The sequence below is a fragment of the Trichosurus vulpecula genome, chromosome 4, assembly GCF_011100635.1.
Source record: "Trichosurus vulpecula isolate mTriVul1 chromosome 4, mTriVul1.pri, whole genome shotgun sequence".
Lineage (NCBI taxonomy): Eukaryota > Metazoa > Chordata > Mammalia > Diprotodontia > Phalangeridae > Trichosurus > Trichosurus vulpecula.
Window position 1 is genome coordinate 131,836,763 of NC_050576.1, and position 16,463 is coordinate 131,853,225.

At 44.6% G+C, this 16,463-nt stretch overlaps 1 protein-coding gene across 1 annotated transcript in view; it reads right to left on the reverse strand.

Annotated features, from left to right (window-relative positions):
* Positions 1-16,191, reverse strand: part of PARP1 (poly(ADP-ribose) polymerase 1) — a 50,151-nt gene extending 33,960 nt beyond the window's left edge. Inside the window, exons 1-4 of the mRNA XM_036755099.1 lie at positions 15,814-16,191; positions 6,487-6,655; positions 4,009-4,127; positions 1,267-1,481 (exon numbers count right to left, since the gene is read on the reverse strand). Coding sequence (XP_036610994.1) covers positions 1,267-1,481; positions 4,009-4,127; positions 6,487-6,655; positions 15,814-15,933 — 623 coding nt within the window. The 5' untranslated portion in view covers positions 15,934-16,191. The remainder of the gene's footprint in view (positions 1-1,266; positions 1,482-4,008; positions 4,128-6,486; positions 6,656-15,813) is intronic.
* Positions 16,192-16,463: the final 272 nt, after the last annotated feature.

The following is a 16,463-nucleotide window of genomic DNA, read 5'->3' on the forward strand; positions in this document are numbered from 1 at the left end:
AGCTCCCTTTTCTCATGACATTCGTGGAAGCAGGAGGAGGGAGAATGATGCTTGGTCCCTGGTGAAGCAGAGGCCAGAATCCAGGTTTTACCTTCCAGTCTGGGGTGCACTTTTCCCCAGCCTCTGTTCAATCAAGCAGATAGAAATATAGACAGAGATAATCTATTACAATAATCTATAATAATATAGTCCCAGCACAATGCCAGAGCACAATTAGGAAGTCTTTGTCCTGGCAAGGAAACTGTTGCCACTTTTACCAGTTGAGGTTTCTTTCCAGTAATCTCACTGGATGGTGGATCATTGAGTATATCTCCTACCCTTCTTTGTTTCAGCTATTTTCGCCTGTCTTCTCTCCCTATTACGAATGAAGCTTCTTGAAAGCAGGATCTGTGATTGGCTATCTCTATCTGTATCAGAAGTGGCTGGCTGGCACAACCCTTTGCCCACAGAAGGCGCTAAAAATAAAAATGGCTAGTGAATGAAGTGGCTCTCGTTTTGCAAAAACTTACTTCTTCTGAATCTCCTCATTTCTGCAGGGGTACTATCATCCTTCCAGTCACCCAAGTTAGCAACCTCAGGGCCATCTTCAAGTACTCACTCCCTCATCCTATATATTCAATTAACGCCATGTCTTGATGTTTCTCTCCAGGCTCTCTTTTCTGGGAGCCCTCTCCTCACTACTTATGTGAAGACTACCCCAAATTTACGCCCTTATCACCTCTTGCCTGGACTACTGCAACAACACCCCAATTGGTCTCCCTACTTTGATTCTCTCTTTGGACCAATTCTACCCTCCATACAGCTGCCTAAGCGATTTTCCTGAGCACCAGGCTATCAAACATAAACTCATCTGCTTGGCATTTAAAATTCTTAACAGTCTGGCCCATCCTACCTCTCCAGTTTTATTAGCTATCAATCCTCTCATTATGTCTAGCAGCCCCTTTGCTGTTCTTCACACGATGCCCCACCTCCTGTCTCGGGCTTAATACAGAGGAATCAACCAATTAAATGTTTGATGATTGATTGGATGATCGCTAAAAGCTCCTGAAGTACATTGAAGGCACACCTGCTATACAAGATGGGGAAAAGAGGGAGAGGAAATACTCTTTACATCATGCTTTGCATGACTTCATTCTCCTTCGGTTCTGCTCCTGACTCTCTGGACTTTAAAGTCAGGTCTCAGCTGCTATCATTGGCCTCACAAAATCAGGACAGCACAGGGCTGTTGCAATGACTACAGCTCTCCAGTGCCCTTCCCTCACCCACCCTTCAGTCTTGACCGCTGGGAGCTGTTTCTTGAGGGTCTCCTTGTCCTCTGGCTGCAGGATACTGAAGCCTTTGAACTGGCTAGCACTGTACTGAGGCAGGAATCCCAGTTCATCTCGGCATTTGACGAAGCAGTCCGGGTGGTACCACCGGTCAATCATCCCCAGCTGCGGCTTCTCTGGATCGATCATTTTCTTGGACAACCGTACCTGACCCTGTGAAGGAAGACCAGAAGTGGGAGACAGACATACAGTATGGTCAGAGCTAACTTGGAAGAACAACCTTACTGGAAACCCAAATGAAGGGTTAGTCCTCAAGACTACCAGGAGACAGTGAGGAAAAACAACTTTTAAATTCAATGAATCTCATTCCTTCCCTAATAACTCTAAGGATAAATTGACCTAAGATTCAGGTTCAGAGCTGGAAAAGGGCCTTGGATATCATCTAAATCAGAGAAGTCAAACTTGCAGCTGCAAAACTCTCCAGGATGCCTCAATTATATTAAAATATAATTAGGAAATGTTTAACAAAATAAGTAAAAATCTCAGGGTCATACAGCAGGGTCTCTCAGAGGTAGCACTTGAACCCAGATGAAACCATGTGGATGCCAGCTATTTCTGCATTTCACTAGGGCCCGCTCTGGGTTTAATACTAACAGCTAACATTTACCTAGATCTCAAAGCTGATAAAATGCTTTTATCCAATTTGAGTCTCACCACTACTCTGAGAGGCCAACTGCTATTTCCACAGGTCCCAGGACTGACCCACTAGGGCTCACTGTAGCTAGTCCCAGGCACTCACAGCACCTGAACATTCTTAGAATTTCAGAAGTATGATGAAGACTTAACATTTATATACATTTTAGGGTTTATCAAAGTGCTTCATAGATGATCTCTCACATGAACCTTTCGACAACCTTAAAGGAACCATGATGCCAGAGGAATGACGATGAAGAATGCTACCCATCTCCTGCCAGAAGTGATGTACTCAGGATGCAAGATGAGACACACAAGTCTGGACATGAAAAAGGGAATCTGTTTGCTCAACTATGTATATTTATTACAAGGCTTTTCTCCATTAAATGGGATGGGAGAGAAGGCATTTTTTTAACAGGGAGGAGGGCAAGACCATCTTAAGGAGTTTAATAATTTCCTTGTGCATGAGTAGAGAAGCCCAGGGCACTAACTGACGGAGGCCCTTCTCATTCTGTTAGAGACAGTTATTTACTGGGAGCCGCACAGATGGAGTGGCAGGCATTTGGAAATGGGGAACCTGTGGCCTCCAGCCCTGCCCTAGAAGGTAGCTAAAGTTCACACTTCTATGGCATCCTCCACTTACAATGCACTTTCCTCATAAAAGTCCTAGTAGGTCTAAGTAGCACACCCCCCATTTTAGACATAAGGAAACAGTGGCTTGTGATAGCTCACATTTATCTAGCACCCTGGAGGTTTGCAGAGCACTTTTTCTACATTAATTTGATTCTCTGGTTAAGTAACTTTTTCTACTGTCATATGGCTAGGGAGTAGGAGAACTGGAAACTGAGGCCAGTCATTTTATTTCCAAGTTCAGTTTTCGTTTAGGTTCACTAGACAACATCTCAGGGAAGAAAGCATCATCATCATCAGTCTTTATATAGCACCGTAAAGTCCGCAAAGTACTTACCGATATTACCTATTCCATCCTCACAACAACCCTCTGAAGGGAATGCTGTTATTATCCCCATTATACAGACAAGGAAATTGGGGCAGGCGAAGGTAAAGTGACTGGCTCAGAGTCAGAGCTGATAAGGGCCTTGGGTGGGATTTGAATTCAGGTCTGACTCCAGGTCAGGAGCTCTACCCCCTGAACCACCCATCTGCCCTGCATTCCAACCCTCCCTCCCCCTGCTCCCTCCCCCCAATCCTAACAGAGACATGACATTTTACACTTAGGGAGCTCTTGGTGGTTTGAGGATGGCTGAAAACAAACTTCAATCGTTTCTTATTTGTCATAGGTGAAACAGCTGTGGAAGCTGAGGACCAGAGACATGAAGCAACTAGCCCCAAAGCACCGTGGTACTAAGCAGCAGAGGCAGGGTTTGCACTCAGGCCCCAGGGCCACAGGCTGCTGCATGTGATGTCGTCGGGCTCCACTCTCGACACAAACAGCTTCTCCCACCCACTCTCTCCTGGATGCTTACGCCTCCTAGTCCATCCAGCCCACATGAGGAGACTCAGACTGAAGATGATCTTGTTGTCTTAGGTGCCCTCTCATCAGGGAAGGCCTGCAGCCTCCCACTGGGCCCTAGGCCATCGGCTCTGCATCTGGCTGGCTCTTCTGAAGCCCAGTGCACCATCACTGGACTGGTTTGGGGGCAGGCCATCCTGAAACAAAGCCTGGCATCTACCCATCTGACGGCCTTCCCTCCACACGAATCTAGACCAGTAAAGTCTTTATTTCCAAGTACTGGATAGGGCAGTGAACTGCGGGTTAGAGGACCCAAGTTCAAGCCCCACACTGGATATTTACTAGCTGCTGTTTTTTTCCTGAGCCTCAGTTTCCTCATCTGTAAAATGGGGATAATAACAGCTGACCTTTATGGAGCACGTTAAGTTTTTCAAGACCCTCTACACAAACCTTGTGTCCTCTGACCCCCTCAACGGGCTGTACGCAGGAGGTCCCACTGTGCTAACGGGGAAGGGCCTCACACGGTCCACTTCGGCCATACTACGGCTCCCCTCGCCACCCGGCTACCACGCTTACCTTCTCTATTTTCTGCTGACACCCTTTGCAAGCACTCCTATTGGATTTGGCGTACTCGACCGCAAAGTTGATGAGGGTCTTCTCTCCCTTGCCACCTCCATCTTGACTCCCACCTTTGCCTAGGAAGGAACATAGAACATGCCCATCTTAGCAGCTTCGTGGCTTCTCCAGGTGCAGAGAATGCTGGACTTCAACTTGGCAAGACCCTCGAGTTCCAACCCTGCCTTGGAGACTTACTACCTGTGTTTAAGAGGTGTGAGAAGCTCCCAGAATAAACAGAATTAGAAAGTGGGTAGAGATGCGAGTGAGACGCATAGATAACTACAAGGAGTCCTTTCTGATCAAAAAGTTGCTGGGTCCTGCATTCCTTCTGACCCAGTGCTACCATTACTAGGCCTGGATCCAAGAGGAAAAGGACACTTAGGTACAAAAATATTTATAGCAGCTCTTTTTATTGTGACAAAGAACTAGATACTGGAGAGAGGAAAAAAAAATAACTAGTAATTGGGCGGAGGGTAAAGTGTCCATAAATTTGGGAATGGCTAAATAAATTGTGGAATATTTGACTTAGGAGTCAATCCTGCCTCAGATACTTACTAGCTGTGTGAGCCTGGGCATGTCCCTTAACCATCTTATGCTTCAGTTGCCTCACCTGTAAAATGGGGATGACAACAGCCCTTGACTCTCAGAATTGCTGTGAGAATAAAATGAGGCAATATTTACAAAATGCCCGGTAACACAGCTAGTGAGCGTGTCAAGTGTCTGAGGGTGGATTTGAACTTCGGTCCTCCCGCCTCCAGGGCGGGTGCTCTACTCACTGCACCACCGAGCTGCCCCAATGCTTAGTAAATCTTAAAGCGCTATATAAATGCTAGTTGCTGTTAGCGATGAAAGACTCGGTATCGGAGTAACTGACAAGGACAAGCGTGAACCGATGCAGAGTGAAGGAGCAGAAACAGAACAGTTCATACTACAGCACCGTAGAAACAAACATTTAGAACTCTGACCAACCATGACTCCAGAGGACCAATGACGAGAATCAATCCTGCCTGGGCTGATGGACTGACATGCACAGTGAGACATGTTCTTTTGGACATCGCCAATGTGCATGCTACAAATTTACTGTTGGTTTTTTGGGGAGGAAGAGAAAAAAAATAAAAGCTTAATAATTGAAAAGAAAAGATATAATTCAAAGTTAAAAAAAGAATCCTGACAGCAAAGGAAGAAAAAGAAGAAAATCTGTAAAAGTCGGTCCCAAGGAGGCAGGAAGTGATTTAAAACTAATTAGTTGAGATGCCAGGTGTCCAGTGCACATCACTGGGCTCGCAGGATGCTGCTGCCCAGATCACAGTATGCACATATTGTTGCAAACATTCACACGGAGGACCTTGAGTCTTCAAGAAAAGGCCCAATTATCTTCAGTTTTATAAAGGCAAGGAAAATGATAAACCATTTTAGAAAGACTTCCTTGAAAAGCAGTTAAAATTTTTTTAAAAATGTTTTGGCACTTAAAGAAACGTAAGCTTTGCTGAGGAAGAGGAGAGAGGAAATCACTTACATGGGACAGCTCATTCCTCCACAATGATGGGTGAGTGAAGTGTTTCTTTAACACCACTACTACCAATTTACTCCGTGTCTGCTTTGGAGGGAAGTGAAAAAGAAGAACCCCAACGGCACTTTGGGTTCTCCCTTGAAGTTCCGTTGGTCGAGCATCAAGGATACAAAAGTACAGCATCTAAGGTCTCATATGCATCCTAAGTGACAGTGTCCCCCAGTAGACATCCTCACTGAGTCTTTTAGCATCCCACCTGCTTCCTTCCTTACATACATCATTAATAAATGAGGAGGCTCTCGAGTCCCTTGTAAAAATCTCAAGTCTTTTGCAAGGACAAACCACACACACTCACCTACACGTTTGCCTTCCAGTCTAGATGGCCATGTCACTCCCCTTCTCAAAAATCTTTAGTAGCTCCCTATTGCTTCTAGGACCCAATCCAAACTACTCCTTCTGGCATTTTAGGCCCTCTAAAATCTATCCCCTTCCTGCCTACCCAGACATTTCACTTTCCTCCCTTTCCTATACTCCAGCCTTTAACACAACAACCTGTCATCTTGTGTCACTGTGGTTTTCCATAGGCTGCATTACATTCTTTATCTCTACAGCTCAGAGGCCCCAGCTTCCCTGAATCTCCCCCTCCCCCAGGCATTCGTTCTCTCTCCTCAAATGACCTTGTATTTAATTATCTGTGTACATGTTGCCTCCCACCAGTAGAATGCTTGTTCCTTAGAGGCAGCTGTCCTTTCACTCTCACAGTGTACCTATTAAGTCCTCCCCCACCCCAGTCTCCGTAACCTGCTTCTGATGCCCATCTCTTCCTGGTTCTAGCTGCTCCCCTTTCTCCTCTAAGGCCAATGGTGGGGGCACCTAAGGAACACTGCCTTAGAGGGTCAACACACAACACTGTCATTTCCACAGACCTCCTGTCAGCCCTCCGGCTTCGATGGTCTTCTTAATTTTCTGCTGGTCTTCCCATCGCAGCTCCAAGAAGCCATCTACCTCAAGCTCAGCCTGGGAGATGACAAGCCCACGCTTCCAGAAGCAAGCATAGTGATGCCAGTTTGGGACCTTCCCGTCAAACATGGGTGACTGAGAAGAAAGCAGAATTACAGGAAGGCAGATGAATGGTTAACACAGGTATGGACTTCACGCGTCTAGATCAAGGACTCTGAACTTCTTTTTTACCCCTTCAGCAGTAGAGGAAAGCTCCTTCTTAGAACTTTTTTTTAATGTGCACAAGTAAAATAAAACTGAATCAGTTCTGCTATAATACTTGTTTTTAAAGTGCAGATTTGTTCCAACTATATCCAGATGATATATTAAGGAGCAATTTGAGTACAATACAGATTGTGCACTTGCCTGTGTGAGATCTCATGGGTGAAAACACAGAAAACTGCAACACTTCAAAATAACTCACAAGATGCAATCCTTTTGACATCTGCTTACACAAACTTCAGGTTTTTTCCAGCCTTCTGGGAGTTTCGGTAGCCCTCACTCAGCCCACAGAAACAGTAATGTAGGCCCAGCTGCAGTCCAAGGCTGGAGACATTGCTATTTTAGTATTTATGTATTTCTTTACTATCTAACATGTATAAAACTGTGATGTCATTTTTATTCGGTTTTTTTAAAAAGATATCACTAATATTTTTGAGTATTATGTTCCTAATCCCATTTCCCCTAAAAGCCCTAAGGTTTTCATTGGGCGATTTTAAAGAACGCATCTATCATATTATAACAGAACTGATTACCTAAGATTATAAAGGAAGTCAGATATGTTCAGATAAATGTAATTTTCCCCCCACTCAGGTTCACTAACTCTGAAATCTATCCACAGAGTCCTTGGGGTCTCTGGACCTCAGTTTTGCACTGAATAGGGACCATCTGAGCACCTTAAGAAGCCAAACAACACAGTAGATATTCTGCACTCGCATTATTCAAATGGGAACAACCACTTTTATATTTGATTTTTTTCCCTCATGGAAGTTGGAAAGTAAAAGAAAGGTTCCTAGAACTCCTAATAGGAATTTTACTTCTTGAGGCTAATCTGGAAGCTGAACACTTCTCTCACATTATTCAATGTGAACAACAAACTGTCCCTTTATAATGCTGGTACTAGAGAGAAGGTACCCACATTTTAGAGACTGGTCATGTTAACTCAGGCTTTTGATCCATGTGGTTGTACATGGAGACATAGGAATCATAGATGTAGGGTTGGAAGGGGTGAGAGACTGTCTAGTTGAGGGGTAGGGAAACTTTGGTCTTCGGGGCACATGTGGCCTTCTAGATCCTCAAGTGTAGCCTTTTGACTGAATCCAAATTTTACTGAAAAAGTTAAAAGGCTGCTCTTAAGGATCTAAAGGGCCACATAAGGCTGCAAGTTCCCCACCTTTGGTCTAGTCCAACTCAACCATTTTAGAAATAAGGAACCTAAGGTCACCTAAGCAGTAAATTGGCAGACCTAGGATCAAAACTCCTATCTTCTGATACCAGCATCCTTTCCATTACACCATGCTGATGTGATCCAGTGTATGCCATGTCACATATAACAGAATTCACCTGCAGTCTATTGGCAAATAAGCATAAACAACTGGTCCATCAATGGGATGAGAAACAATACTATGCTCAGGGGGTCTACCTCATAGTCCTGAAGCCAAAGAGAGGGGGCAGGGTGTCTACAAATGCTTGTGTAGTTAAGAATTCATAACAGAAGTAATAGATGGTAAGCGAGGCAGGAAAATATGCTGGTCAGAAAGAGTCAAGTCAATTTTCTCAGTATTTAGCAAATTTCTATTAAAGCTCAGAAAAGAATTAAACACTAGAAAATGAGAATCATTCAGAAACAGCAACAAGTATTGGAAAATTAAGAGTAGGAATGAAAAGCCAGTCCTTGCCTGTCACTATAGTTCAAATTCTATATATGAATAGTTCACTTACACAGCTGGCTTGACCTCTTCCCTCACTCCACCCTCTTTCAAAAGTTTTCCTCTTTCGCATTCATACTCAGACTGTATCTCCAACACTGAAAAAATGCTAATGCTGAGTATAAACAGCATTTAGTATTTGTATTTGTAGAAGTAACCACACTGAGCGGGAGAATTTGGATGACACTGGGACTCAAAATGCTGCACCCAAGGACCTAGAAAGCCACAGGTGGTCTCGAGGCGGCAGGTTCCCTGCCCCTGCAACAGTCTGATACAAGGCTGTATCAGGAAATCTGGGATCTGGACTTAATTTTGCCACTAAGTAGGTGTGTAATGATAGGGCATATCCAGTCATCTCTTCCAAACCTAAGTTTCTTCATCTCTAAAATGGGAAGACAGACGGAACCATATATTTAAAGCTGGAAGGGAGGTCATGTGGGGCTAGAAGGAAAAGTGGCACAGAAACCTGTGGTCTCCGAAGGTAAGTGATTTGCCTAACGTCACAGTGGCAGAGCTAGGAAATCTTGTGATTTTCAAGACTTGATTGTCTCTAGTTTTTTCAAGTGAAAATATTCAAACAAAACTTACTTTTAATTCCCTTTAATTAACTATTAGAACTATTGTAGAACTAAAGAACTATTTTAGGAGGCATTCTTTTGGAGAGACAAATGTTTATGAGTGGACCTCTATCTTGATGCATTTACTAAAAGAAATTTAAAGGAGAAAAAAGGACCTTGAAGAAAAAGGCACCATAGCAATGAATCCTAATTGATCTAGATTTATAGGACAACGAAGTTTAAAAACAGGGGTTCCATCTTCATTTCAACTTCAATATTTCAAGTTGAGATATTTACATGGGAATGGGGGAGGAGGAAAAAATGAATATACTGCTCTCAGTATAGGATATTCAAAAAGTTTTAGTGTAATTCTAAACTAGACTTTTGAGACATCCTACCCGCACATGGACACGTTTATACCGCCCCCTCCACACCCTGAAGGCAAGGTGACATTTCTAAAATTGGATTTATGCTTTTCCATTCAAATTTACCACCTGATTTTATGCAAAGACACCGTAACCCTGTGACATTTCTAAAAATGGATTTATGCGTTTACATTCAAATTTGCCTGATTTTATGAGAAAAGACAGCGACACCCCCACCTCCCCTGCACTGATCTAAATCTGTGCACATAAGAACTTAAACATGAGCTTATTTTTCTGCTCTATCACAAACACATGACCCTGCTTCTTTCAAAAGAAACGGCCTGAGGAAGCTTGCACTAGGAGTTTCCAGCATGGGTCTCTTGCTTGCTCACCAAACACTATTCTGAACACTAACCTCATGCAAAGCAGGATGTACATGGCTCAGTGGCAAAGCATCCAAATAGAAACCTGGGGATGGGGAGTTCTAATTTTGGTCTTGGGGCATCATCATGTAAGTCTCTTAAACTCTGAGTGCCTCAGTTATCTCATGCACAAGGGTAGAATACAATGCTGGTCCCAGAGCAGATGCTCACTAAATATTTATTGATTGGCTAAGTGGAACAACCCAGTGGAAAGCCTGCCTTGTCACAAATACAGGAAGATTCAATAGAAGGAAGGCAGCCATCTGGGGAAGGCAGAAGCACTTAGCTTTTGTTTTCTAAATGGAGTATAGACCAGCAGTAGCATTCTCCTCATGAAAATTACCCTCACTTAAAGCAAAGATGTGACAGGGAAAGTCAGACTTTGGGGCACAGTTTATGGGGACACATGAATGAAAGAAATCCAAAGGTGATAAATAGATCCATTTTATCCTTTCCCACTCCAGATAGGCTAAGAGAGACCTTAGATGGGCCATCCTTTTCCTACAGCCTCCAGGTAAGATTGTACCTCCAGTATCAGGTAGCAGATGGACAGTTTCTGAACAATGTCCCATACAAGCGTAAAACAAGCCAACTGAGGCCAAGAGATGAATGTGAATACCCTTTTCTTTAGACCTCAGTAAACTAACAGACCCAAAGACACACACCCAACAAATTAAATCTAAGCCTCCACAAAGGCATTAATAAAGCATTCCCCTCAGGAAGATTCTCCCTTCTTAGAGCAGAAGTTCCTTTCAGAATGATTTCTTTGGCATCCATAGTATTCTAAATTTTGCACACAGATAATTTAGGAAGGCCAATTTATACTGCGGGTGGGGGGAGGCGGGGAAAGGGACAACTTGGTGTCATAGTGGATAGCATGGCCAGCCTGGAGTCAGGAATACTTCATCTTCCCAAGTTCAAATCTAGCCTCAGACACTCAGACCCTGTGCAAATCACTTAACCCTGTTTGCCTCAGCTTCCTTATCTGTAAAATGAGCTGGAGAAGGAAATGGCAAACCACTCCAGTATCTTTGCCCAGAAGACTTCAAATGAGGCCACAAAAACAACAACCCATATAGGCAATTCTAAATTTTAGGGAGGGTCATCTCCCAAAAGGCTTATCACAGTGCCTAACATAGCAGGTATTTAACAATTGTGAGGTTCCTTAGAAAAGATAAACTAACTTTGATTACTTGAAACTGAAAAGCTGCACAGACAGGAAAGTGGTTACATGAGAAGAAATCTTTGTGTCAAATTTCTGATTAGTTTCACATCCAAGATAGATGACATATTAATAAATATATTTAAGACTAATAGCCATTCCCCAATAGATAAGTGAAATGGTGAAAGGATATCTATAAACAGTTCTCAAAAGAACTGCAAAATATTCACAACCACAAGGAAGAATGTTCTAAATCATTAATAAAAGGAACACAACGCTCACACTATAGGGTACTCTAAAAGTCTTAGTGTAGTTATAAGCTAGACTTTACAATCTCACAACCTGAAAGTCTGAAAATATGATCCAAAAAATGGCAATAGTCAACGTTGGAGGGGTTGTGGATAGACAGGCACACTAATATATTGTTGGTGGAGTAGTGAAATGGTATAGCCATTTTGGAAAGCAATTTAGAATTATGCAAGTGAGTAAAATGTTATGTACCCCTTAAAACAGAGATGCCATTACTGGGGTATATACCCCAAGGAGAAAAAAAAAGTCTCCATATACAACAAAATATTTATAGCAGCACTTTCTGCGATAGCAAAGAATTGGAAACAAAGCGAACACCCATCAACTGAGAGAATGGACAAACTGTGGTACATGAAATGGAATATAACTCTGTGGGAAGAAGTGATATGTGATTAACAGAGAAGCACAGAAAGATCTACGTGAACTGATGCAAAGTGAAGCAAGTAGAGCCAAGAAAACAATAAATCCACTGACGACAACAATGTAAATATTAAGAATAATCACATTAAAAAAATCAAAAGTGAAAATAATAATCTTAAAGATTAAAAACATGAATTAAAGAGATATGAGAAGATACCCCAACCCATTCCTTCATGGAGGTGGGAGGTCTACAGGTACTACACATTGCACAAATTTTCAGACTTTTCCTATTTAGTTATGATAATTTTTCCCCTTCAAAAATGCTATTTATTATATATTATATTGTATTATTATTATAGGGCTGGCTCTCTGGTAGAGGCAGGAGGGAGGGATACCAAGGATAACTATGATAATTCGAGAATCAGAAGACATCAACAAAAGTAACAATTAAAAAACAGTGAGGTTCCACCTCACATCCTCCAGACTGGCAAAGGCCTCAAAAAAAGGAAATGCCGATGGCTGAAGGGGCTGTGGGAGGACAGGTACACCAATGGCTAATTGGTCCAATCATCTGAAAAGCAACTTGTAACTATACTGAAATCATGAAAACTATAAATACCCTTTGACCCGGGAATAACACTACTAGGCTCAAAGAGGTCAAAACGGAGGGGAAAGGACCCAAGTACACAAAAATATTTATTGTGGCATTTTTTGGCCTAGCAAAGAACTAGAAATAAAAGTGGATGGACAATTATGGTACCTGAACATAAGAGATATTTTGCACTGTAAGGGGGATGGATTCAAAGAAATCTAGAAAGATTTGCAAGAACTGATGCAGAACAAAGTGAGCAGAACAACTTATACAATGAATACAACAATTTAAAAGAAAAACAACTTTGAAAGGCACAAGAACACTGAATAATTCAATGACTGATCCTGACTCTTTCAGACTCAACCAATTTATTAATCTGTTTTGATTGAGTATATTTAAGTGAAACTAGTGACAGAAAAGGAAAACAAAAACAAGAATCAAGAGCTTCAAAGAAACACACACACAAATAATAATACGTAAGAGAGCAGAAGGATAATGTTGATATTACCTGGTTAAATTGAGATACATTTAAAGCTGTGTATAAGACAGACCCATGATTCCATATAGGTTTTAGGTTTTTATTTAGTTCGTGAGTTTAAAGTTAAAACTGAACTAAAGACTTCTGAGACACCCTGCAATATAGACACCCCGCAATAATCCTCTTTTTCTGTTCTTTGCATTTGAAAATGGCAGTGCTTGTTAAGTCCATAATAAAAAGAAAAAAAAATATTAGATAAGAGTATCAGGCTGTATCCCAAGGGCAGATAAAAAAAAAAATCCTGGCACCTAGACTCCTTTCCCTGGGAAGTAGGCAAGGATCACTGAATCTAGGGTCAGAGGAATGCCTGCTTTCTCTGCCCATTTACTGCCTATGTGATCTTGGGCGAGTTTTAAGTTTTATTTCAATTTCCTCAACTGCAAAATGAGAGAGTTGTATGATGACCTCTAAGGTGGGCCTACGGTGCATCAGATGGAGCATTTACAGAATCTTGTAGTGGCTGGAGTACAGGATGGGGAAGCTGGGAAGGCCTAGGTTTAAATTCCGACTCAGAGATTTACTAGCTATGTGACTCTGGGCAAGTCATGACTGTGGATCTCAGATTTTGTCATTTGTAAAATTAAAGCATTAGATTCCATATCCTCCATCAGCTCTAAATTTATGCTTGTATGATTTTCCTATCTCTCTACCTTTAAAATTCTTTATCCCCATTAAAGAAGAGAGAACTAATTTTCTGCCTGAGTTTCCTAATTATCCGAAGATATTTTTTTGTCCAATGCTCTTCAGAAAGATTTTCCATTTGGACATGTTTCCTTTATAAGATTGGTAGGGCTGGGATCACTTAGAATCATGGAACCTTAGCTCTAGAAAGGCCTTCAGAAATCATCTATTAAGTTTAATGCCTTACTTTTCCATAGAACAAAACTGAGACTGAGATCTAAAATTGGCTAAGGCTACAAAGGTAGTGACAGAGAGAACACAGTCTGGAACCTGGATCTCTTTACTCCAAACCTAGTGCTCTAGCACTAATATTTCTTCTGAGGTTCCCTCTGGGTTTTATGCATGATTTTAAGGATTCTAGAAGTAGAATATGAAGTGACCTCAGAGACCAAGCAGTCCAACTCTTTCTTTTTTTTCCTGCTTGTGGCTTGCCTTGGGCCACACAAACAGAAGGGGGGGGGGGGGTTGAGCCCTGCTCTCCTGACTCTGCAGTCAGAACTTTTCCTACAGTACCACCATTAAGATTCCACAAATCTTAACAGCCTAATTAAGAGACAAGGCAGAGACACATGAACCAATCAGCATATGAGGGTTGTGTATTTCAGGTCACAGGTGATGATGTGCCATTTCTAGGGTAGATGAATAAAGGTTGGCGTTGGACGAGGGCTTCAAGGAAGCAGATGGATAGGATTTAGATAAGGGAAGAGAGATCAGGGTAGGAAGAGGAATGAAAGGGAGAGGGCTGGGGTTAGGAGATCCATGGAACCGTGTGAGACGTTTGTTTAATTAATCAATAATTGAATTAACTGTTGTTTAGTCATTTTTCAGTGTGTTCTCTTTATGACCCCATTTTTTTTTTTGCAAAGATACCAGAGTGGTTTGCCATTTCCTTCTCTACCCAGATGAGGAAACTGAGGCAAACAGGGAGAAATGCCTTGCTCAGGGTGACACAGCTGGTAAGCGTACTGAAGCCTGGCACTCTCCATTTCAACACCTAGCTGACCCTTTCCTGATCACCCAGAGTTAGATGAGGATGGTCAGCCCTTGTTTACAAGTTCAAGGGATCTGATCCAAACTTTAAGAAGAGATTAGGAGGTGAGAGAAATAGAGGCACTTCACTGACTTTGAATGCTGGGGGCAGCCTCAGAGTTAACCGCCCTTCACCCCTCCCGGATGAATAGGACATAATTGGGTGTGCACTCAAGGCCTTCTGGTACCCATTCAATCCCCTCCGTTCCTCCTGCAAGTCATGTTTCCAGTCTCCAACACCAACCCCTTGCAATCCCAGAAGCCTTCCTGTTCTGGAACAACAACGGCCCAACAAGCCTTCACCAGGGACTTCTGGAGCGTTGCCGGGGCCAGGCATCTCTGCTTGCCCTAGTAAAAGTTTGAAAATTCCACCCCCACTGTGCATTTCTGAAGTTCGGGGCTATCTACGCGCAAAAAAGAACTGCAATTTCCCGGCACTAAAATAGGCGCTTATTAAACGAATTATTTTAAAAAGCATTCCTCGCAAGCAGCTGTTCATCTCTCCGCCCAAGCCCAAGGAATATGGCAGCGGAGAAATCAGAGCTCTCCAGGAGACAATTTTAAAGGACGAAAAATTAGGCCACTCGGTTTTTTTTTTTTTTTTTTACCGCCCTTCCTTCCTATCTGAGGGTTTCAGGATCCCACCGAATGCGCTGAGAGCGGCTAGGGCAAGCGATAACCGCCTATTCCGCGGGGAGGTGGGAGAGCTGGGCAGAGGAAAAGCCCCCCGCCCCGCCCCGCGGCGGCTCCCGCAGGGGCAGGTGAAGGCGCGCGCCCCCTCCCCCCCCGCCCCGAGCTGCGGCAGAAGACGGAGCGGCGAGCAGGCCGTGCACGCGGGGAGGCCAGCCTACAGAAAGGGCGCCTAACGGGCCCCGGCTCGCTTCTCCCCAAGGCCAGGCCTCTGCCGGCAGGGTCTGCAGAGCCTTCCCGGGGCCCCTCCTCTGCGGGCCTGGGGAGGCTCCGGTGCCTACGCCGTGGCCGGGGGCTCCCGGGGCTAACCGCTCAGGTTCGGAGATGGTCGTTATTACTGTTGTTTTTAAAAAGGCCGGAGGAAAAGTTTAGGAGCCTCCCATAGGTGGGGGAGGAGCAACCCCATTCCCGAGCGAGGCAAGTGCATACAAAGCTCCGGCCCAGCGGGGAGGGGGGGACAGAGTGCAAGGCCAAGGGCGCCCTCCCCCAATCCTGGCCGCAGGTTCGAAGCCTCCCGGGAATGGAGGCGGGGGGAGAGAAGGGCCCGGAGAACTCCGGTTCCCATCCCCCAGGCCCCGCCGGAGGGGCCATCCAAGGGGCTTCCCGGGTCGGTCCTCCTACCTGCACCATGATGGCCAAGCGGAGCGAGTCCTTGGCGATGCTCTCGCCGCATTTCTTGCAGGAGGCGCGCCCGCTCTTCGCGTACTCGGCCCGGTAGGGCTTGTCCGCCGGCTCCGCCATCCTCCCACCTCCTTCTCCTCCTTTCTGTTCACGGGACGCGTGGAACGACGCCGCGCCACAGAGCCGGGCAGCGTGTGTATGTGTCGGGAGGGGGAGCCCCTTGTCTCCACCCACGCCGCGTGCCGCCTCGCCTCCGGCTCTCGCGCGCCTGGCCTTTTCTCCCGCCCACCGCGGACGACCCAGGGAGTGAGCTCCGGAGTGAGCGCCGAGAGCCCCGCGCGCGCTGCGCCGCGCTCCCCAGATAGATTGCTAATGCCTGCGCCTGAGGGCGGGGCGGGGCGGGGAGAAGGCGCGAGGTGAGGGGGAAACCCCTCCCTGAGATCGGGCGCCCTTCGGGTGGGTGTGGCGGGAGCCGGCTGGAGAGCGTAAGGCGCCCCCTGGTGGGAAGACTCGGCATCGCCACTCCGCCGGGCAATTCAACTCGGTAGACCTTTGTTAAGCACCGACTAAAACTAGTTTACCCTCCTGAATACCCAGCGGCTGCGTGACCCTGGGTGGGTCACTTACATCCTCAGAGCTCTAGGGAACCA